The sequence below is a fragment of the Adiantum capillus-veneris genome, chromosome 6 (genome assembly GCF_014529385.1).
Source record: "Adiantum capillus-veneris isolate H3 chromosome 6, ASM1452938v2, whole genome shotgun sequence".
Lineage (NCBI taxonomy): Eukaryota > Viridiplantae > Streptophyta > Polypodiopsida > Polypodiales > Pteridaceae > Adiantum > Adiantum capillus-veneris.
The window spans coordinates 54,799,206-54,824,730 of NC_140936.1; the positions used below are offsets into that span (position 1 = coordinate 54,799,206).

The 25,525-nt window shown below is 42.9% G+C and overlaps 1 protein-coding gene across 1 annotated transcript; it reads left to right on the forward strand.

Moving 5' to 3' along the window:
* Positions 1 to 1,514: 1,514 nt before the first annotated feature.
* LOC147455529 (protein terminal ear1-like) lies at positions 1,515 to 6,498 on the forward strand. Its single transcript, XM_086514285.1, has 5 exons — positions 1,515 to 3,819; positions 4,020 to 4,701; positions 4,783 to 4,896; positions 5,193 to 5,334; positions 5,630 to 6,498. The coding sequence occupies exons 1-5, from the start codon at positions 2,211 to 2,213 to the stop codon at positions 5,969 to 5,971; spliced, it is 2,889 nt and encodes a 962-aa protein (XP_086370411.1). The 5' UTR covers positions 1,515 to 2,210; the 3' UTR covers positions 5,972 to 6,498.
* Positions 6,499 to 25,525: the final 19,027 nt, after the last annotated feature.

The following is a 25,525-nucleotide window of genomic DNA, read 5'->3' on the forward strand; positions in this document are numbered from 1 at the left end:
GGGCATTCCCTAACGAAGTGCCCCTTCGTTCAGCAGTGGAAACAAGTGTTTGGGAGGTATTTGTAGCTTATTGGCTGTTCAAAGCACTCTCGATCATCTAGGGCGATTACCATGGATTGGGGGAGCTCCACTGAAATGTCCATTTCAATGAGGGCCTGTGGTGGGTGCCATGCCGGGATATAATCCCCTCTGGGTCGGCCCCCTAGAACTTTGCCTAGTTGAGCACCTATGGCCCTAAGGTGGTTATGATAGTGAAGGGGGAGGTTCGGGAACTCCACCCAAACTGGGAAGCGGTTGAGGGCATCGCTCTCCGCTTTCTAGTCTTTATTCCATTTGAATAGGCAGAGGGGGGTCGCTCGCAACAGCCATTGGCCTGAGCTTAGAACTCGGAAAGCCATGTCAGTGGTTTTAAACACAAACACATATTGGTTTTTGGGAAGGGCCTGTTTGGTCTCGACTTCTGCTCCTATTGCCCCCCATTGGTTTCAAATCCACCCGCGTAGGACATCTACTGGTGGGTGAGGGTCAGCAAGAAGCCCTATCAGGGGCCTGTTTTCCAAATCATTCTGAGTTTTTCTAACCTGAAGAGCAGGCAGAATAACATATGGCTTACCGTTTCCATTCGGTTGATCGCCTCCGGCAACAACGCTATTGCTTCCTCCTTGTTGAGGGACCGTGGGGAGGGAGAGTTGGTTGCTGGGAGAAGAAACCGAAGTCATGTCGTAGCAACCTTGTGGCTTCAAGCTTTTCTGCACTTCCGATGAGGGAGATGTGATGATCGATGCCGTTGAGAAGGGCAACAACTAATGGGTTGTGTGGGGAGAAAGAGCTTGGGTCGAAGTCGTTGAGGCCTCCGCCATGCAAGACAAGGTAGTTATTTTGCACGAGTGCTTGGTGGGGGAGCGCGCCTGTAGCCTAAATAAGAGGGGGTCTCGCGCCAGTGCTTTGATGGGGTGAGATGACAGGTGAAGTCATCTCACCTGAGGCGTGAAAGATGCCACCGACGGGAGAGGTACTCGAGACATGGCTAAGGTTTTTGGAGATATTTTTTGTGTTGGTCTCAATTTGTTGTTAGCCTTAGCCTTGGGCTCTTGAGAGTGCGATTTAAATGTTTGTGCATTTGTTAGAGCATGTACCTACATGATGTACGCATAGTTTTGACCTCTGCTCCAAATGGTATGTCTGTAGTACTATGTCAATTTACAGGAAACAAAAAAAAAAAGCATATCTTACTTCACCCTCAAAAAACACACACACACACTCTCTCTCTCTCATAACACACACAAACAATGCAACTCTGCGCAGTAAGCCGTATCTTTCTCTCTCTCTCAACACTCTCTCTCACACACACAGACAAACAAAGGAAGTTGAAGGGAACTACTCTCTCTCAGAGGTAAATGGTAGGTACTCGCATACAGTCTATTCGCTCCTTGGGAGTACTCACACTCCTACGGTCCTCAAGGGCTGAGCTCTCTCTCTTCTTCCTCTTTGCAGCTGCAAACTTGAGTCAAGGCTTCTGAGTCCTTTCTCCTCTCTCTCTCTCTCTCTCTCTCTTTCGGTGTATGTGTCGTGCGCTGTCTCTCTCACACACACTCTCACGCATATACACACATAGTACTCACTACTCATCACTGACTTGATTTCCAGGCCGCTTCACAGCCCTTCTGGAGGACAGATTTGTTTTCGACAAAGGAGCTCTCTCTCTCTCTCTCTCTCACACACACACACTCACTCACCCACACTCTTCTTGCTCTCTCATTCTCTCTGTAATTAGCGCTAAGTTGATTCGTTTAGATTAACCAACACTGCCCACAATTTAACGCAGGCCTGCGAACTGCGCCGCTAAGTGAGAGAGAGAGAGAGAGAGAGCCCGCGAGCCTGCCAGGCTATTATTGCGAGGGCTAGCAGGAATATACATATTATAAATAGCTTGTAAGCGGGTACAGGAACTCTATTTTTACGGGCAACAAGAGAAAAAAAATCAATTTTCTGGTGGGCGAAAAGCCGAGAGGTGAGAGAGTGTCTGCCGCAGTGTGGGTTAATATATAAAGAGAAAATCTGAATTTTGGATTTTTTGCCTGCTTTCTCAAATTCTCTCTCTCTCTGTGTCTGTGTATGCGTTGCGTTTTCTGTGTTTAAGGTCTCTTTCTCTAGTTCTCTCTTCTGTTGGTTCTCTCTCTCTCTCTCTCTCTCTCTGAAGGGGAGGTGCCATGGCGATCTCTGCCTGTGAAGAAAGCGATGGCAAAGAAGAATCTGGGCGCGATTGTTGCACGACCAGCTGCGCTAAAGGCTGTCTTCAAAACCCTTCTTTAAACCCTCCCCCTCTCTGCACGCAACAACGCCTCCTGCACGCACCCCAGCAGCTACCTGAAGAAGAAGGGCCCCTAGCAGAAGTCGAAGAAGAAGGAGAGGAAGTGGGCGATGGCGACGCTCCTGATGCTATTGATGATGACGATTATGATGCTGATGAGGACGCAGTAATCAGCCCTCCGTCGCCATCGCACCCCCTCATCCACCCGCCCAACAACGCTTTCACCGAAACGCCAGCAGTAGACTCTGCCTCTTCTGCCGAACGAGGAAACCACAGCGCAGAATGCTGCCACGACCAGACAGATATGGCCCCCTCTACTACGCCATCTTCTTCTTCTTCTGAGCTTCGACACCACGCCCCCCTCCCTTCTTCTTCTCCCCATTCCGACCCCACACCTCCCTTCAGCCGCCATAGTCAGCGGCAGCGAAGAGCCTTCTCTGCAGCCTCTCTAGACCCCAATGCCCGTGAATTCGTCCCCATTGCATCACCTTTGTTTCCTCCACCACCACACTTTCAGCAATCGCAGACTGAAGCAGTACAGAGCTCCGCTTTTCCTCAAGCAGACATGGCCCCTCTGTATCACCAGATGGGTTCTCTCAATCTGGATATGGGGGCTTCTAATGCCATCGCCTACGAGGGGGTGCCGCCACCTCATCATGAGATGAGTGCTGCCTTTTACACTGCTCATCCTACAGAGATGGGGTATCATACTCCATCTACTGCAGCAGAGCTGGGTTACAATCAAGAACTAGGAGTTTATCAGAGTACTGGCTATGCCATATATCACTCCGCCCCCCATGTGGGTTATCCTTCTACTCAAGGTGGGCTTCTCACTCCACCTTGGCATAATCAAGGTTTACCTCCGATGCCATCTGCAATGGCACCGACACCAGCTCCGCTTGTTGCATCACATATGGCACCTGTCGCAACGTCAATGGCACCGATGCCTCCTTTTTCCCATCCCTCTATGTACCCATCTGCAGCATCCATGGAAGCTCATCTCTTGAGCACATTGCAGTCTCAGAAACAATTCCCTGTGTATCATGGGCTCAGTAACCCGAAAGAGCATGTCTCCAGAACGCTTCTTATTTCTGGAATCCCAGCTCACATTAGTGAAACGCAGCTACGGGAAGAGCTAGAATGTTGGGGTGCCATCCGTGGTATTCAAACAGATGCATATCCACAGGGCCTCCAAGTTATGGTGCAGTTTTTCGATTTAAGGGCAGCGAGGCAAGCTCTACGGGACATGCAGAACTTCTACATGGCTCATCAGCACCAACAACTCTACAGTGCTGGTATGATTCAAAGCGACAAACGTCGGTTGGCGGAAGAAGGGCATGCCCTTCATGGCAGGAAGGGAGTCCTTTGCGGCTGTATAGTATCTGCTCAATACATTGGTTCATGGGGGATGGCTGTTCCCGAAGCACACAACCAGGGCACTCTTGTTCTGTTCAACGTGGGCGCCGACGTAAATATGCAAGATGTCCGCCAAGTTTTCGAAGCCTACGGTAAGCGCATAATCTCCAATCACTTATAGTTGGACTGTTTTGTTGTGGTGATGAATGTATGTTGCTACCTATACGTGGTGGCAATGCGCACTATGATCATGCGGTGCATGCATTCACGTATGTGTCGATAGCTGCCATATATGCATTGTGTATGAATATTTAGTGATTGATGCTTCCATTGATCTCTCTGCAATATGCAGGACATGTAAGAGAGGTTAGGGAAGCTCCTGCCAAGCGGCAACATAAGTTTGTAGAGTTTTATGATGTCCGAGCTGCGGCCACCGCGTGGAGTGCGCTGAATGGGAAGGAAATTTGTGGAAAGTGTGTGAAGATAGAGTTTAGCCGACAAGGAGGAGGATCTCGGCGCCTAAAGCCACAGCAAGACAAAGCTCCCGAAGAGACGTCTGCAATTGGTAGCAATCGGTCAATCACACATGGTCACACTGTGGATCCTTGTGGCTGGCACGGGAATGCTGCAACATATGGACTAAGCCTTTACTCGACAGGGTTGCAACCACAAGGATGGGACAAGTGGCCCTCTCACGAAGGTGTTCCAGCTGGGCAATTTCCTGTGAATGTATGTATGGCCGGTGGCCCTCATGAAATGGAAAGGTCCATGTATCCAGCGGCAACACCCGGACCCCATATAGATGCAGGGAATGGTATAGGTGGTGAAAATGTAGGGATAGCATATGGAGGAAGGAGGATGCACTCGGAATCTGGACGAGTTCCGACGGCACAATCAGCAAAAGAGAGGTTTGCAGGCGTTTCGAGACTCTCCAAGGGGCTTTCCCACTATCAGTTTGATGAGGGCGAGATGTATGCACATCCGAGTAATCCAAGGACAACACTAATGATTCAAAACATTCCAAATAAATACAGGTAGGAATTCAGCCAAGTAGGCGGTTGAAATTTCTGTATTGCTTTTGGAGACTAATTCGTTGTAGGCGATCTATCTTACAGCCAGAAGATGCTGTTAACGATGTTGGACCAACATTGCTTGCAGTTCAACAGCGACATGGGTGGAAATGAACTAGAAGCCGCATATGATTTCATGTACCTTCCCATTGATTTTAAGTATGTCTGATATTTCATATACCTTCCCTGTGGTTTCAAGTATGTATGTCTGTATGTATATACTTACATACATACATGATAACTTCCCATTGATTTCACGTACCTTCCCATTGATTTCAAGTATGTCTGATATATATCTCACATACCTTTCCTTTGATTTCAAGTATTTATATATGTATGTATGTATGTACTTACATACATACAGACATGCATGATAACTTTGGCTTTCTTGGGACTGAATGAAGTGTTTGTCTCAGGATCATACAATATTACAATCATGTTCACTTTATTTTCAGGAATAAGTGCAATCTAGGCTATGCATTTGTTAACTTCACCACTCCCCAAGCAACACTTGGCTTCTACAAGACCTTTCATGGAAAAGCTTGGGAAGAGTTTAATTCAAGGAAAATCTGCGGTGTTGCCTATGCCCGACTACAGGTAAGCATTTCCTTATGATGGCTGCATTATTTTATGATGCGTCGGTGTCTCCGAAGGACGCGAATGCAGAGTAAGCATGAAGGTTTAATGATTTTGCTACGAAGATGGTTGGCATGTCTGAATGTGATCTGGTTAAAATCTCTTATTCCAGCCTATTGATGAAGGACGTAAGCGCAAAGCTAGCATTAGGTTTTGATTTCTGATGGGCATGGTTGGGAATGTCTGGATGTGATATGGCTGTTGAAGTTTCGTTTCAATCAATCAACATTTCTATGTGTAATTTTGATACATTCAGGGCCGACCTGCATTAGAAGAGCATTTCAAGAACTCCAGATTCGCATGCGACACCGAAGAGTATCTGCCGGTGTTGTTTGTACCACCAAGGAATGGAACTAATCAATCACAACCTAGGGTTGCTGTGGGGCAGCAAGGACTGGTCCGTGGAGTCCGAAGTGGAAATGGTGTTCGCTCCTATTTCTCCAATGACCCATGTAACCAACAGGATGATAAGGTTGTCGCTGATACTAATAGTAGTAGTTGTACTTGTGAAGCACATGATCAACCTGAAGAAGCTAAGGAAGTTGCTCATGATGCTTCTTCTGAAGCTTCAGAATTGGCCCCTCCACATATGGGGTAGTCAAAGACACACATACATCATTTCCATAGCCAGCTGTGTAAAAGGAGAGACTTGTATTCAACATGTGATTAAACTAGAGATTCAAAGGTGATACCCAAAAAGGAATCTAGACTTACGAGGGCACACCTTTTTCCAATCTTTTCTCTCTATCTTCAAACACATCTACAAATATGTGAGAGGAGACACCGGTTTGTATGCCTTTTTATATGTTGCATGGGTCATATGTGACCTCCGAGGACGATAATGGATCTATCATCGGGTAGATCTCTGAGGTTGGACTCTTGGGAATGTTCCTATGACGTGAAAAATAACACACATCTACAAATATAGATTTCATGTCTTATGCAATGTGTAAATATAGATAGATAATCAGATAGATGAGAATGTGAGAGAGAGAGCGAGAGAGAGATGGCTTTCATCGTAGCAACTCGCTGTGTTGCATGTTTGCATGCAATGTGTACATAGAGATGGATAGATATGTAGAGAAAGAGTTCAGAGAGAGATTTCATCAATGGATTCTGGGACTTGGTCCAATAAAGAGGAGATTTGCTTCTTTTTGCAGGAATTCTTGTGCTCTGCACCTAGTACAAAGAGGGTACTCATGATGATAATGGTATCTACACACGGTACATCTCATTACAAAAAGTTTTTATTAAGCCAGCTACAGTACAAGGGCAGTAAATGATAATAATTATGAGAAGATGTGTGTCGAGAGAGAGAGAGAGAGAGAGAAGCCTGCATTTTTTGTTCATCAAAAAGCTCCAAAGTTGCAGAACGTGGTGTAACAGACTTTTCTTCTGCAGCATCAGCTGTTAAAAATGGAGGGGGGCCAAAAGGCCTACCTAGCCAAGGCTTGTAACGGCAGTTTGTGTTTGCCTTGCTATGATATATTTACCCCACGGCCCATAGTGCCTCCTCTCTCTCTCTCTCTCTCTCTCTCTCTCTACACACATCACCCCCTTTAGACAAATCCACAATAGCTATACCAATATCAGTTATACAAGAATATAAATTTTTGTTCAAGCCTAGCTAGATACATGAATGTACTTTCGAGACAATAATGCATACCCTGCTTCTAAGGATGCCATACTAGATACTTACATATCATTTTTTATATGTTGGAATTTAACATATCCTTAAGGTTGTGAAAAGATGAGTTCCACACTTCACTATTCTACTAAGATGATGGGCATGCGATGCATAGTTATCAATTGCTTTATGAAACTCTTGCGCATGCACACATCCGTGAATTGTTCGTCTTACGCAACTATGCAAGTCTTTTTGTAACTATGCCAATTTTGAAATTTTTGCATCAGTAACATTTTGTCGGTGCATGCTTGATCACATCGTTAGTTAAGTAGTGGTCATGTGATGCATAGTTATCAATCGCTTTTTGAAACTCTTGCATTGTCACATTTGCATAAATTATTTGTTTAATGCAATTGCGTACGTTTTTTAGTAACTATGCCAATTTTGGCGTTGTTGCATTAGTAACATTTTACTACGATCTATGTAAGCTTGACAACATGATTAGTGTATGAAAGCATCTGCCTTTGTACGTGTTTACACTATTAACAACAGCAAATATATTGTTATTTCTAGAATTCTAAACTCAACCATGTAAAATGGATTTTGTATATGCCTAGGTTTCCTTGTTGTAATTTCCAAATTTCATTGTAGCTCAATCTACTTTACTCTAAACTAAATATGCTATTTGTAACATCCTAGTAGTAAATAATTGGTTTTGGTCCCAACATTTACTAATTTATTTTGTCCCAAGCATCCATTGATAAGAGTGCTTTTCGTAAAATGCAAGTGTTCCATTGCTATTTTTCGTTTGAAAATTAAACATGTATCATTAAGGTACAAGATTTGTGGAGCTCAATGGGTGATGATTAATCTCTAAATTGTATGGCTCTATTACTAGAGCTCAAGTGCACCACATTTTCCTTCTTTTTAAATATTGAAGCTGATGGATGAGCTTTGCCACATTGCTACGTACTTCGAGCTAAGAGATTTTTCCATTTTCAAGCACAACTTTCACCTCTTGAGATACATTTGCTAATGGAGAGCAAGATAATGTAGTAAAAGCTTGTAGACTATATCTCCAAAAATGCAGGATATTCAACTTGATAAAGCCTTCATAAATTTGTAAAACACCATTTTAGATGAAATGGGAAAATCTCAAAACTTTTTCATAAATTTGTAAAACACCATTCTAAATGAAATGGGAAAATCCCACAACTTTGGGACTAATTTCAACGCCTATGGATTCTTATTTTTCATTAAATTTGGAAAAATTTCATTTAATTTGGGAATGTGTCAAAGAGGTAGATTCTCAAGAAAATGGTGGTGTTGAGAAACACCTTTTAAAAATTTTATTTTTATGTGGGTGTTTCAAAACACTTCATAAAAGATATAGATTCTCAAGAAAATGGTGGTGTTGAGAAACACCTTTTAAATTTTTTATTTTTATGTGGGTGTTTCAAACCCGGTTTCAAAACACTTCATAAAAGAGAGATTCTCAAGAAAATGGTGGTGTTGAGAAACACTTTTTAAATTTTTTATTTTTATGTGGGTGTTTAAAAATACTTCCTAAAATCATACATAAGCTGGGGAAATAAAACAATGAGCAAGATATGAAATGCTATTCAATTTCTCCTATTAAGCTAGCCTGTGCCTTCTCCACGACATTTGATGGGATCTTGATTGTTTCCGTAATTCTTCCACCCCTTGGAGTCCATGACCATACAATTGTATCAACACACTCCTAGCACTTTGGGTCAGCAAGATTGCAGCACCAACTCTTTTTCCAACAATCCTCATACTGTTCTTGGATTGTGGGATTCTTTTTCGATGTTTTGGTGCCCAATACTGAATCAAAACTTTCTTGTAGTTAGGAGATGATCTGTCTACATCAACGTTTGATCTGCCACTCCTAGCCATATCGGATATTCAGGATTTGTGGGTCTCACAAGAACAAGATCCCTTTTTCTTACATCAATTTGAGGCCTAAAGGCCTCTTGTGGCCTTGCACTTTGAGGACCAACATAGTGATCATTCAATTCTTCATATCCTTGAAACTCATCTCTGTCTTCCTCTATCTCTTGCATTCGATGACTCCCTATAGTCTTTGGCCAAAATGTTATATATTCACCAATGTGTTTATTGGTTGGTTGTTCAAGCTCATTAATTATGTTTTGCCAATAGATGATAACTGGCTCCATGTATTTTGTGGAGTCATGGTCCTTTCCCTTTAATAGAGAACATCTTTTCCAAAATTCAAGATATGACTTAATCCCTTGAATAACAAGCGGACTATCTCTCACATAGTCTGCTATAGGTACCACATCTGGACAACCTGTTGGTAATTTTGGTTTTCCCTGGTCATCTTTTTTCCACAAATCAATTCCCGACTCCTTTGGCATCCAATCAGGTGATTTGGGATAAATTTTGTACTGCATTACTGGGACTTCACCTTGCATATAGAAACGAAATTGAAGTGGCTTAGAGTGTCCGACTAGAGCATCTTGTCCGTCACACATGTATCCTTGCACAAAGGATTTAAAGTCGGGAACTTGTGTCATCAAAAATGGTGTTGGAGCTGAGCTTTCACATTTTTGAAAATGTTCCATCAAATGTGGAAAAGTGAAGGTCATTCCTGTTTGCAATCTTTCTGAGAACCTACTAAACATTGCATCTATGTCCTCATGTGTATGACCCACCATTAAGAATCCCAAATGCACGGTTTTGAAAACTCCTTTTGCTACTAACAAGGATAAGTATGCAAATAAATATCGATTTTTATTCTCTCCTGCACAATTATCTAGCTGTAGCAAAAGATTCTCAGGCAATTTTTGAAATACATGAGTGGATATGGTATCCACAATACATTGAGAGGAAGTTGATTGTATGTGTACAATCTCTTCATTACATCCTTGGATGGCCAACGGTGGTGTCATTGTTGATGCATTTCTCTCACGCTCTTGCTTCATTTTGTTTTGGAGGTCTAGAGCTCTCCTTGAGTTCAATGCATCGAATAACGTTACATTGCTGCGTGGCATACCGTCATGGCATAAATCTCCTACTCCATGGTTTTCTGTTCTTTCCAGATTCTGTAAGCATAATGCAAGGGAACCAATTGTAGCATTGGGATCTGAAGGCCATAGACCATTAAGTGAGAAGTGACCATACATTCCATGACCATGTCCATGTGTTATCATACCTGTTAATGATACTTGCAATTGATATGCATTCGCATAATCTTTTGAGTTCACACGCAACCTAGGTATTGCTGTCTTTTTTTTGATCCATTTTATATTGTATAATGCATAAATACTTATCCTTTTGCAACTGGGAGAACTTATGCCAGGTGTAGTACACATTCCTACAACTTTGTTGTTGCAACATGTGAATTCGACGTTCATCCTTCAAACGTGCAATCATCTCGTCATCCTTTGTTGACTCTAGTTGAGACTTTATCATACTACACACAACACATTTGGAGAACTCACTTGTTTTTGACAATGTCACATTAGCAAACTCTGTATTCCAAATCCTATTGAATGTCGTGCTAGACATTGGCTTGAGACTCATACTGTCAAGTGTTTTATTGACATCATGTAAAATGTCTACTTGCTTGAGCGTGTTTGGTATTGCAAGCAAAGTTTCCCTAGTACCATCTTCCATGGTTCTACTCTTATGTGGCATTCTCTCCGAGTACCATCTTCCATGGTTCTACTCTTATGTGGCATTCTCTTTTCATCACAAAAGAGCGCATCAATGCCCTTCCCATTTCTGTATGGTCTCTTCCTTTTCTCATGACACCATCATTACCATGCACTGAGCGTCTAACCCCATTCTCAAAATGTTCACGGTAACGATAAAATGAAGTTTTTGGAATGCCATGAATTTCGTACCAAGCTCTACTACAAACCTCACTGCCATTAAAAGAAAACACATAGCATGTCTTTGTAGTTGTTTTGTTCTCACGCCATGCAGTCAACATTGTCTCATACACATAGTTTGTTCTATTTTTCAAACTCTGTCCCCAAAATTCATTGCGCATAGCCATGACCTTATCTCGATTGGCATATTGACAACACCTTTTGGAACAACAATCTATGGTTGAAACAAGCTGGACAGATGCTAGGGATGCTTGATTGGATCTCTTAGAAGCTTTCACTGACATTTTTGGCTTCCTATTTACAAAGCAATATTTCCGCTTTTTTGAAATAGGCTCTACCAAATAAGCTGATTCAATGCATGTGTCTTGTAACGCATGCATGGCATGAAGATCCTCATAGCATAAAAAATCTTTTCCATCCATAGTTGTCACTCTCTTGATAGGCCAACAAACTAGATTAATGTTGCATACACTAGCTTCCGCAGAAATAGTAGCCTCATCTGCATAGGATGTTTCGATACCAATACCAATGTTATCTTCACCTAGCTCACCAAAGTTTATAGAGTCAAACGGACACACATACATGACAACCCCTTCGGCTACTACATGTGTTTTGCTTTCATCCCAAAGTTGACCCTCTTATCCTTCCAAACCTCTCTGTAGCTCATTCCATTACATTGTGCATCCAATGCTCCTTCTGCTTTGTCAGCCTCATGCATAGAAGCCCCTTTGTACTGCATCTCATTTATATGTTGCAACAACCCACTACTCCATTTCACAATACTATGAAAAGTATCTCCCACTGTCAATGCATCCATTGTTGGAAAAGGGACGAGTGCTTTCTTTTCAAAACACAAATCAACTAACACCGATACATTGCCTTCCCCAATAAGCATGCCAGAACAATATGCACTTGGATTTATTTCAAATACAGTCCCAATGGCAACCTTTTGTGTCGCTACAAACATGCACACTCTATCACCATGATTGAAATTAGCCATACCTGCAAGAAGATTTGCAAGAATATTTGTTAAACAAACCGCTTGCAGAGTATATTGATTTACATAGCATAAAGCATAACAAATATGTATGTAGGTGTTTCATGAGAAGCACCCTGTGGCCTGAAGGTCATAGGGTTCCCTCTATGCTACTAAGAATCTCTTTGTGCTCTATGCTTTATCGTCTATGCTCTATGATCTATATTGACTTCCTATGGCCCCAAGACCACAGGTGCCCTCATTGTTTCCAAAAAACCCTCATTGTTTTGCTATGGCCTGTCATAATAATCAATATGTAATTCTCCTAAATGATTTTCTCATATTAAACTGATCATTTAATGTGGGGAAGTGCCAGGGGAGAAAAGGCTAGAATATTGGTTAAGCTAGCAGACCGGCCACAGTAGGGATCCAAAGGAGGGAAAATAGGGTCCAAAGGGGGGGCCATCTGCAAAAGAGCCATGTGCAACAATGGGCTAAAAAGACCCTAAGGTTCAGCCCATTAAGACTTCCAAAATGCTAAGGTTCCAAAATTCAAAGGTTGTGTCCAAAGGGTTAAAGCTTAGAGGGAATTGGATGCTTTGTGTGCTCTCCAAAGTCAACACACATCCCTACACATGAGGGGGCGAGCCCTAAAGGTAAGGGATGAGAGAGAAAGTCACACACACACACACACACACACACACAGGCTCCCTTTACACAAAGGGAATTAGGGACACATGTCAACTCCCTAGCCCAGATGCCCACATGGTGTGCCCAATTCCTATTGGATGGCCTTGGAGGTGGACCAATGAGAATTAAACTAGAGTAAATCTAGTTTAATTAATTTAAAAACATTTAATAAAAGAAACCAATGAGAATTAAGTCTCCTAGAAGACTATTGGGCAGTCTCACAAGGGGTCCAATGAGCATTCAGGAGCCCAATGGCTTGCCTGATTCCTATTGGCCAGGAGGCAAAGGGGTCCAATGAGAGTTTAGTTTAATTATTTAATTACCTAAAGCTCTCAAAAAAGGGGAAAGGGGCACACATGTCAGAAGGCTATCACTTATGCTGCTTAATAGTCACTGGCTTGACTTCGGGTGAGCCAATGAGGGCTCAACAAGAGCAAATAGCAAGAGGGCTCACCCAAGAGAGAGAGGGGGCTGATTTTTGCAAGGCATTATCACACACACACTCACACAATCTCATGTGTGAAGAAAGAGAAGACTATCTCTTCCCAAGCTTTAATGGAGAGCTCATCACCTACTCCAAGCTTGTGAGATAGAAGCCTACAACGACACACTCTTGGCTTGTGGATGCAAATCCAACCAAGAGCCAAGCTTCAATGCATGATCATCTCCTCTACCAAGCTAATTACTAAGCTAAAGCTATGCTAATATGAGTGATTATGTGAGGAGATGTACATCTTTCTCGTAAGATACTCCTTCTTCCTCTCAATCTACTCTCATACCCTGCTAGCTCTCACCATCTTCGAAGGTGTGTGAGGTCTTGGGTCTGAGAATGGGGATAATTAAAGTTGTGTTTGTTAAGTGTTTTGGTTAGTGCATGAAGCTTTCATCTTCATTGCACTAGCTAGTCTTGAAGGAACACAAAGAATTGTATTGTACAATGTCTCTTTTGATGGGAGAAACCATAATACAAAGCCTTTTGGAGGGGGGACTGGCTCCATGCAAATCCGGTCCTCAACTGTTGTCAATAGCTTAATTTCTCTCTCTTTTGAAAGTATTGTCGATGCTATCTAACTAGGTGTTATGCTTTTTGTTGCTCTCTCCACCCAAGCACTCTTGTAATTCTCATTAGGAATCTATTCTAATGAAATGCCAACTATGTTCATGCTAATTTCCGCTACACATAAATTTTTAGACCATTAAATGTTACATGGCCCCAGGGCCATAGCTCTCTATGCCGGTATAAAGCACCATTTTCTCTATATGAGCTCCCTAAGGCCTGAAGGCCATAGGGTTGTCCTCAAGATCACCTCACGGAGTTTCATGTGAAGTATATATACATCCTATGGCCCTAAGGCCATAGGGAGTTTCATGTTGAGTATATATACATCCTATGGCACCCCATGACCCTAGGGCCATAAGATCTCCAAATTATGAAACATATGGCAATGTATGGTCCTTGAGCTTATACATTGCAGCCCCATGGACCTAGGGCCATAGGATCTCTATATGGGACATGTGGCACCGTATGGCCCTTTAGCTTATACATTGCAACCCCATGACCCTCGGGCTATAGGATTTCCAAATGGAACATAGGGAAACGTATGGCCCTTGAGTTTATACATTGCCACCCTATGGCCCTAGGACCACAAGACTTCAAAACATACAAAAAGACAACCTATGTCCCTAAGCCCAAGGGTGTGAGTTCAAGGGTGGCCAAGATGTCAATGTAGCCCCATGGCCATAGGATTTCCAAATGGAACATAGGACAACGTATGGCCCTTGAGCTTATACATTGCCACCCTATGGCCCTAGGGCCACAAGATCTCACAGTATACAAAAAGACAACCTATGGCCAAGATGTCAAAGGTGGCCAAGATGTCAATGCAGCCCCATGGCCCTAGGGCCATGGGATCTCCATATAAGACAGGTGGCACCCTATGGCCCTTGAGATTACATATTGCACCCCATGACACTAGGGCCATAGGATTTCCAAATGGAACAGAGGCAATGTATGGCCCTTGAGCTTATACATTGCCACCCTTTGGCCCTAGGGCCACAAGATCTCACAACATACAATAAGACAACCTAAGGCCCCTAAGCTCAAGGGTGCGGGTTCAAGGGTGGCCAAGATATCAATGCAGCCCCATGGCCCTAGGGCCATAGGATCTCTATATGGGACATGTGGCACCCTATGGCCCTTGAGCTTATACATTGCCACCCCATTACCCTAGGGCCATAGGATTTCCATATGGAACATAGGCAATGTATGTCCATTGAGCTTATACATTGCCACCCTATGGCCTTAGGGCCACAAGATCTCACAACATATAATAAGACAACCTAAGGCACCTAAGCTCAAGGGTGTGGGTTTAAGGGTGGCCAAGATGCCAATGCAGCCCCATGGCCCTAGGGCCGTAGGATCTCCATATGGGACATGTGGCACCCTATGGCCCTTGAGCTTACATATTGCCATCCCATGACCCTAGGGCCATAGGATCTCCAACTAGAACATAGGGTAATGTATGGCTCTTGAGCTTATACATTGTCATGACCCTAGGGCCATAGGATCTCCAACTGGAACATAGGGCTATGTATTGGAGCTTATCCATTGTCACCCCTAAACCCTAGGGCCATAGGATTTCCAAATCGAATATAGGGCAACTTATGGCTCTTGAGTTTATACATTGCCACCCTATGGCCCTAGGTCCACAAGCTTTCACATTGCCACCGTAGGGCCACAAGGATCTCACAAGATAGAAGAAGAAAACCCTAGGACATAGGATTTTCAAATGGAACTAAGTGCACACTTTGATCCTTGACCTCCAACATTGCCGCCCTATGGCGTGAGCCCGGGGGATGGCTGAGGTGTCTTCATAATAATTTCGGCCATTCAAGGGATACGTAACAATATCCGCAAGTGGTATAAATTTAAAAAATAATTAAAAAATAATAATTAAATAATTTTAATGCTGCGACAAACTTTGTCATAATGGGTTTTCAAATACACTTATTGATATCGGACAAAAAAATAGCGCACAATTTTTGGGATAATTTTTTTAAAATTTAGCTATTTTTAGTGTATTTTTTACTATGCAAATTTTGATTCTGGAGTCAAATTTTGCTTCATGGGTGTCGTTCCACTCGTACTACAAAGATATGGACATTGAAAAAACCTTGCACCAACATTTTTTTTCCATACTCTTTTTTTTTCTTCTTTCTGAAAAGCTCTTTCAATTTCGGAGCCGATGAGCTATGTCTCATTTTCACACAAAGCCTAGAACTCTAGTAATCTTGACTGCAACCCCGTGAGAACAACCCCTAAATTCAAAATTCGAATTTTGAATTTCTAACCTAACCTAACTAACCTTATCTCTCTCTTTCTCTCTCTACCACAAATGTTTTTGCGCTGTTGCTCTCTTTCTCTCTTTCTCTCTCGTTTCTTGCTCGAAACCTACATAGAAACCTACACAGAGCTTGTCTTTCTTTGTCTCTCTCTCCCTCTCTCCCTACGCATACAGTTCTACGCCATCGTTGCGACGCGCACAGATCTACGCGAAGCCATCGCCACAACCTTCAACAGAAGGACTGCTGCCGCGACCTCCCAAACACAGATCTGTTATCATCATCGCCGCGGCCTCAATACACCTAAGTGACTGCTTGCTACTGCTGCAGCCTCTCTTCATCAAACACAGATTTACTCACAGATAACCTGTAGAAACCCTAATCTTTTTGCTTAATTCGGTTTTAACTGTTCTTAATCTAATTACGTTTTAGCTAAGTTGTGAATCACCTCTCTCTAAAACAATAGACAAAAATCATTAATTACATCTCTAAAACTGTAAAACTGTAGACTATAGAACTATAAAATAGAAAAACCTAATTAGAGATCTAAAACTGTAATACAGAATACTCTAATTAGAGACCTAAAAATGTAAAACAGAAGACACTAATTAGGGACCTAAATTTGTAAAACGAAAAACTCTTATTAGGGACCTAAATCTGTAAAACAGAAAACTCCTCATAAGCGACCTAAAACTGTAAAACTTTAAAACTCTAACTGCAAAAATCTCTAATTACAAAAAAACTATAAACCTGCAAATACAAAAAACAATAACTACAGAAAATGCTGAAACTATGGATATCTGTAATTGGGTTGTGGGGAGTTGGGCACACGTTGTAAGAGGACGAGTAGAGTGCGCTATTGTATGAGGATGGATTAGGGTTCAGTTGCAGGAGGATGGGAAAAAAAAGAGGCAAAAAGGTGGGAAAGAAAGTGTACACTATATGTGTTTGTAAGATATGGTGTAATATAGTTTCTTAAATTTCATTTGTAGTCACTAAAATAAAACTAGACATAGAATCTTTAGAAGGGCAGACAGGGTGTGGCTACATAGGGTTTCACCTCATACTAAAGAGTAACATATGGCCCTAAGGCACCCTATGACCATAAGGCCATAGGGTGGTCTCACATCATACTATAGGGTGACCAATGTCCCATATGGCCATAGGGTGCCAATGTACAAACTCAAGGGTCATAGGGTTCCCTGTGTTCCTATTGAAGATCCTATGGCCATAGGGCCATAGGATCTCCAAAACATATATATGGCACTATGGCCATAGGATCACATGGTGCTCTATGTCCGATCCAGAGACCTTGTGGCCCAAGGGCCTTAGGGTGGCAATGTACAATCTCAAGAGCCATAGGGTTCCCTATGTTCCTTTTGGAGATAGGGTGGCACTAGGGCCATAGAATCTCCAAAAGCAACATAAAGAACCTACGGCCATAGGATCAAAGGGTGACCTATTGGAGACCTTGTGGCCCAAGGGCCATAGTGTGGGAATGTACAATCTCAAGGGCCATAGGGTTCCCTATGTTCCTTTTGGAGATCCTATGGTCCTCGGGCCATAGGATCTCCACAAGGAACATAAGGAACCTCGCACCATAGGATCAAAGGGTGCCCTATGTCCCATCTAGAGACCTTTTGGCCCAAGGGCCATAGGGTGGCAATGTACAATCTCAAGGGCCATAGGGTTCCCTATGTTCCTTTTGGAGATCCTATGGTCCTCGGGCCATAAGATCTCCAAAATGAACATATGGCCCTACGGACATAGGATCACAGGGTGCCCTATGTTCCTTTTGGAGATCCTATGGTCCTCGGGCCATAGGATCTCCAAAATGAACATATGGCCCTACGGACATAGGATCACAGGGTGCCCTATATCCCATCAAGAGACCTTGTGGCCCAAGGGCCATAGGATGGCAATGTACAATCTCAAGGGCCATATGGTTCCATATGTTCCTTCTGAAGATCCTATGGCCCTAGCGCCATAGGATCTCCAAAAGGAATGATGGGGGCTTTTCACAAGCCAAGCTCCCATACCCCTCTTCTCTCGTCCCTACCCCATGAAAACCCCCTCTTATGGAGGGAGTGATAAAAGGCATTGGAAAAAGTAAGAAAGAAATAAAGTATGATTATGTAAATATATAAGAAAGGTAAAATAGGCCACCTCATGCCTGCGGGGTAGCCCATCCCCACCTTGCCTCCTTTTTCTTCACTGTTGCTCTGCCGGGTGTCCCTTTTCCTCTCCTCCACTCAAAAGGTCAACCCCCTCTCTCTTTCCCTTGTCCTTTCTCCTTTCTCTCTCCCCTCAAGCTACCCCACCTCTCACCAATAATGCATTATAACTCACCAATAATGCACCCTAACTCACATGCAACTTACCCTATCTTCCAAAATAGTATACCCCACCCCCTCTTTCTCTCTCCTATCATATCCCATGACCCAAATACCCCCTCTCTCTCTCTCTAAAGGGCGCCATGTCTCTTGTCTTGTAGCTAAATAACCTCCCCCACACTCACACACACTCAGTTTCACTGAAAAAGGTGCCCACAGACCCATCCCTACCCGGTGGTTACCTAATTTTTCTTGTGTTCACACACATCTGCACACAGATTCACCTCTGAACACACTCCCCTCTCTCCCCTCTTGTAATTACTTTATTCTCCATGTCACCTCTCACTTTTTTTCATCAACCCATCTCTCTCTCTTAGTCTCTCTCTCATGAGACTGCTGTTCTGGCACATATACACACAGCCAGACAAGTGGGGCCCACAGTCACATGGCCTATGTAGATAATGATTTATTCATTTCTAAATTCTAGAATTACTCCCCCCTCCTCCCCTATATAAAGAGGGGTCACCATCACACTAAATACACAGACAACATCACCAAAGAACACACTATGCACTGTGTGTGCCTAGTGCACACACACACACCCACACCATCACCATCACCGCAATCATCATGCTTGTCTTGAGCATGACCTCTACACCCTTGGCTATGGAAGATGAAGGGCAACTAAATGAAGGATGATGGCCATAACCCTCGTGCGAGTCTTCGCCATCAACTCCCACCTATCCCCCATGTGCTCTACCAGTCTCTCCCTTCTCATTACCCTACCCTATGCTCCCCATTTCATCGCCTTATTCTCTAAATAAATCTTGAGGTTTTGTGAGTATGTTTTCTTGCAATGTTTTGCCCATGTGAGGTGTGCGGAATCGCCACCTAGTCTTGTGTTTGGGGTGAGCTTGTGTATGTGTGAAGGGTGTGCGGATTCGCCATCCTTTTGTGGTGCCTAAGTACTAAGCCGCTATACCCCCTCCCTCACTCTCTCTCTCTCTCTCTCTCTCTCTCTCACTTGATCTCATTCCCTTTCCTCTTCATCATTACTCCCAAGCATCCATCTCTCTTGGATGAAAACTTTGTTATGGTGGAGTGTTGTTTGCGTCCTAGCCGCTGAAGCTATGTGGTGCCCCTGTTTGCTTTACCATGACAGGATCGAGGCGCGCCATTCGGTCCCCGGTGTTTTAGAGGCCTTCGGGGTTCGGGGTTCGCTTTGCTCCCGTCATTTGGTGCCCCCACTGAGGATCTTTTCATGAAACCCTTCAGTTTACAAGAGTGAAACCCCTAAACTATTGGGAATGGATGAATGGCTAGCAGGATTTGCTAATTGGACGACAGAAGAAGAAGAGCTCCAAGCACAACTAGACGAACTCCGCATCTCCATCGAAGCTCGAGTGCCAGGCGTAACGGTAATCGATTTGCAGTGGGAGAGTCAACCAACACGCCAAACCCAGTGGATACACATAGGCCAAGTGCCAAGAAGAAGAAGGAGAAGGTCGAAACCGTGTCCGCAACCTACAACCAACCCACAACAACAAAATGGAAGGAGCTCTACACAATAGAGAATCAACACTATTCTACTTTGAGAATCGGGTAACTCAAGTCACCGAGGTAATTATCACAGTCAGTTTTCAAGTCGCACCTGATGCTGCAGCACAGATAACGGAATCATTGGCTCACACTCTCACTAGAGAAACTAGGGATCTACTGAGTTTGTTTCAGGAAAGAACACCACCCCCTCCCACAAGCTTGGACAGTGACTAAGCACCTCTAAGCTTCACATGAATCAGTACAACCTACCTCAAGACAGATCACACATACCAACACGTGTACGCTCAATCAAGGTAATACTAGATTTGAAGGCTCACTACCAGCACGTCATTGACACCATGCTGGGTGGGGAGCGATTTTTTGAGGTTCTGGCATCAGATCAACCATTTGTCTTACCTTTGGTACAAGGCAATGTACCGTTTGAAGTTTTAATCTATGTCCTAGTATAAGAGGGTATACACGCCTCCTTGTAAAGAAGAAAAAAACTTTTGCAAGTTAAGAAGTGTGTCTTTCTAGCTCTCTCTCAGTAATCATGGCAAGTGTAGCATTTCCAACATTTAAAGGAAAGAAGGGGGAGGATTTGGTAACAGACTTCCTAGATGACTTTGAAGTAGCATGTGTAGTGAGCAACAAAGATACGGATGAATCCCGGGTTAGAATCTTTAAGCATCTCATGAAGTTAGAAGCTAGATCATGGTACAATGCACTTCCACAAGCAACCAAGGATGACTGGGAACCCTTAAAAACCGCTTTTAAGAGGCGCTTTGGGGGAGGTACCACTTCAGAAAAGTTATGGGACAAGTTGAGAGACTTGAAGCAGGAGGGTCTTTTAGAATATGCCACCTATGAGTCCAAATTTGTGGATTTGTGGGAACGGTGGGTTGAGTCACTAGCTAGGGGGGAAGCTGCACCCGATTTCCTAAAAAAAGGTCGGTTCACGCATGGCTTATGGCCGCTTCTCAAGGAGAAGGTGAAAGGTAGATTCCCGACTACGTACGAGTTAGCCGTTGAGATTGCTCGCCTTAAGGAGAAGAAGCTGCGAATGAAAGCCAAAGAAACCAAGTCAACAGAAGCAGGAACATCGCGTCGACCAGCAACTACGACAACCACCATACCACCACCACCGGCTCTTGGGGTAAGAGATGACCAACAAGATATGTTGGCCCATATTACTGACCAACTGCAGAATTTGTCTGTCCACTTAATACAGCAAGGGAGGAGTCAAGAAAGAGATCAAGACCCTGGAAGAGCACGACGACAAAACAGGGAGTATCATTGCTACAACTGCGGAGAAGACGGTCACGGTATGTACTACTGTCCCAAACCACGACAACACTATAATAGAGGAGGTAGGAGGAACCAATTGTCACCCCCTAGAGAAAGAACACCCCCACCCCGAGCACCACCCCCACCAACACAAATTCTACGTCCACCCCAGACACCACTACAAGCATCCATCCCACCTCTTCCACCAGCCCCACCACCTGATCGCCCTGTAAACATCATAAGGCTTGAAGAGAAAGGAAAAGCCGTAGTAGTGGATCCACCCAGAGCAAAGGAGAGGGACAAGGGTAAGGAGAAGGTAACCTTTTTAGAACCACTTGAAGCCATGACTATGAAAAGATCTAGGAGGGAGAAAGCTACACAATCAGATGATGAGAGAAGCATGAGAGGAGAAACTAGCAAGAGGCCATCCAGGCCACGACGGAAATTGGGCATCACCGACTTCCAGCTAGGGGAAAGTTCTAAGCCCTATGATCTAACATTGGATGTGGCAGAGCAAGGACCGAAGATTACATGGCCACAGCTGCTACATCTTGTACCTAAAGTAAGGCGACAATGGTCTAAAATGGTAAGTACAAGACGCTCCAAAACGAAGGTAGCCGGAGCAATTTCGGGATGCAACATGGATGACATCCTTCCAATTGTCGACGTAAACATAAAAGGAAAGAGGGTTGGAAACACCTACATTGATGGAGGTGCACAAATCTGTGTAATGAGTGAAGCTATGATGCTTCGATTAGGGCTCGAGGTTGACAGGCCTTCTCCATGCAAGGCAAAGATGGCAAACAACGCAAAAGTAAAGTGTGTGGGTGTGGTAAGTGCCGTGAAAATCAAAGCTTTCAACACTGAGGTAGAGGTAGATGTTTTTGTAATGCCTACTAAGGGGGAGGGCTATCCACTAATTTTGGGAAGGCCATGGTTGATGGCCATGAAGGCAAAACAAGACTGGGGTACTGGCCTTCTACGCATGTGTTACGAGACTGGGCACCCTCCTGTTGTAGTGGTTAGCTGCAATTGGGATAGCTGGGCGTAATGGTTAATTATGTGCTGTCTATTTTACTAATTGAGTTGATGATGATTTTGTAGAGTGGAATGCGGGGAGTTGATGAAGAGGCGACGGCAATTACTCTTGGCCATTTTATATTTGCACAGTATCTTAGAACATCATTTCAATAAGCCACTATGGCTCTGTAAATAGTTGTAGTGGGAACTCCCCTTATGGGTCATGCAAGAACTAATGAGCTTCACTCATTTGCAAAAGTAAAGTGGTTGTAAAAGAGGGGCCTCAATTTTTGGCACCTTAAACTCAAAGTAATATATTAAATACCAACTCCACAAGAGAGGTGCCGTGGAGTTTGGGGCTAGATTTAGGCCTTTCTCTTGCAGATTCTCTTCTCTACTCTCTTAAGCTATGGTTATTTTTCTGTGTACTCTCTAATCTAGTCTCCATCTCTTACACATCTCTTACACTCTCTTACAAGCATGTCTATGTCAATTCTATGTTTACTATGTGTGTGTGTCATAGTCTAGGTGAGTGTGTGTGCTTGGAAATTGGAAGAAGAGGTGGACAGGTTGATGGTGATTGCTTGGAATCTTGTGTTGAATATTTTAAGTGGTCGATCTCCCCCTCTTCTCCCAACAGTGGTATTAGAGAAAAGGTTTCGTTTCATGAGGAGTAATTATATATGTGAACATGGCGGCTCGATTAACAACCGACAAGCTCATGTTAAGGAGATCGAGAGACGTGGCAAGCTATTTTTGAAACAAGCGTAAGGAAGACAAAAGTTTATCAACTATGCATCCGAGTGGCTTAAGGATTCCATTGAAGAGAGTAATAGTATTTTTATTTTTATTTTTTTGAATTGCTAGAATTTTATTTTACTATTTCTCTTTCCTTCATCATGTGTTGAAATTGATTACATCACTTGAGATTTAAATATGGACACAAGCACCACTATCTCTTATTGGAAAACACATCACCCATCAAGAGCTATAACTGCTCATAACCCTCACAAATTTCCTATCTACTTATGGCTCAATAAAACTTTACTTTGGATTTGGCAATAAAATCGTATAGATATAGCTAAAAATATAGGCTTATTTAAAAAAAATTCCACTTAAGAATCGGCTCAAAAGAGGATTAAAGTATGCCTTATGAACTTGGCATGTCGTTTCTTTTCCCCTTCTGCAGTTGAACCCGAGATGCACAACAAACGATGCATGCGAGCCATGCTTTGCCCCACACTATCGCCCTCTGTACTCTGCTAGTGGTCAGCATCACCAAGATTGCCTTCACAGTTTCGCTGCACTAAGCATGGTCAGTAGGCCTCAAAAGTCTCTTTCGCCTCCCTGCAGCAACTTGCCAAATTACCAACAGTCCCTGCACAGTTTTGAACACCGGCGGACTGGGCCGAATGTCTGCGACTCTGCATGCTAGAGAAACCGAGCATGGAACATAACCATTGGCCTAGAGTAATCTCGTCCGTTCCAATTCTTGGACCACTTTGAACCTTATTGGTTAGAGGCAACCAGAGTCGCCTTCGTGGTAGGCTGTTTGACATTGGCGGCCAACTGACAAAAAATTGATGGCGCCCATAACCTTGGGGTTTACACTTTTTGCATGCCATCGCTTGCCTTTGAGTGAGCGCCTCCCTTGTAGCATCACGTCCACTGCAGTTTGCTCTCCATAAAGCGCGACCAAAAGCCCTGCATGTCGCGTTCACTGCAGCAGCGACGTTTTTTTTCCTAGCTACCTATATATATATATATTAAATAATGTTACACTAAGGCCTCGTTCCCACCTCGTTAACTTTTATCCCAAAATTATTGTGGAGACAGTAGCTGAGGTAGGGCCGATAGAGTTTTTGAATTGTAGCCATGGACTACCATTTCTTCCACCATTGATTCAAAGGAGACTAGATGATAATGGTATCCAAAACCACATTTCAAGGAGAGTACGAGTTCGAGCTCAAACAATGCTTGAATGAACCTAACTAACACCTACCCTAACCGCTCTAGCAATCGTGTCAGCTTGCATATCAAACTTGAATAGACCCAACCATAAAGGGGTAGTGCTTGTCTTTGAGAAAACAACCCAATTTTCCTAGACTCCCCAAGTAGCAGCTAGACTCTGCAAGCCATTTTCATTCGACCTATCTTTTTGAAAACACCTTGAAGACGTTGAAAAATAGACCACTCATTAAAAAAAAGGGAAAAAAGAAAAAAAAATTCCAAGAAGAACATTTTTATATAGAGAGTTTACCAAGAGCAACTCGTTGCATCTGGTCTACACACAATTTCTCAGATTTGACAGGCAAAGATTACTTGAGCCTATACTTTGGAGTTCGTGTTGCTCGTGTTGCTCTTCTCTATTCACTTGAAGAGTCTATCCCAGATATATGCATTAGATGGGAAAGCAATTCAATTCCTAGCCTGGATTATTTTCTCACCCATCAAGTACGACAAGGTAAGTACTTCTTCTCAACTTTATTATGTCATGATTACATATTGATATAATTACTTATGTTTTCCCCCATTGTTTTGAGTTTTATTGTTACATAAACCTCCAAAGTTCTATATTTTAAGCATGAAAATATATAGTTTTCTATTTCTATAACACTTAAAATTCAATTTGGTATGGATTAATCTTGAAATTATATAATAATGAATAAAGCTTCATGAAATGGAACACTCATCCATCACAACTAAGATACTATTTTAACAATTTCCTTTACTGATTATAATTCAACAATGAGACTTTGTATAACTCCTAATCATGACCAAGCACTCTTGGGTTGAGGTATTTTTGACAGGTACTCTGACAGCTGATACTAAGGAACATGGCCTCCAAGTTTAATCATGCCATGCCAAGGATAATCTCACCACGAGTCTAGATATCGAATAAGTTGATAAGTGTCTATTCTAACTTGCAAATTTTTTTTTTACAAAGACGTGCTTTGAAGTTTTCAAGGGTTATCAATTTATAGTTTTTACGTCAAAGATCTAAAAATCTTCTTACCTTTGTCCGTACCATTTCTCTCTCTACACCCTTGGAAGCTATCCACTCGGTAAGCTGCCAGATTGCACGTGTTTTGGTCATATGACATGTCGAGTGTGTGCTTTTGAATATGATTGTTCACTTTCGTAAGTTCTATTGCTTTAGAACAAAATTTTCTCACATTCATTCATAGTAATAATCATTTTGCTATCATTTATGCATTGTTACTTGACAATTGTAGTTAATAATTGATGATTGCATGCTACATATTTTTCAATCTTCATGCTACTCATCATGGCACAAAGGCCACTTTTAGTTCTAATGTGGACAGATCACAAATATAATCACCTGTAAGTACAAAATTTCTCTCGAGAATTGTGAGCTTCAAACACCAGATTTACTATGGTTTACATTCTTTTCAAAAAAATTGAATGCCAACTCATTAAGTTGCTAAAATGATATCAT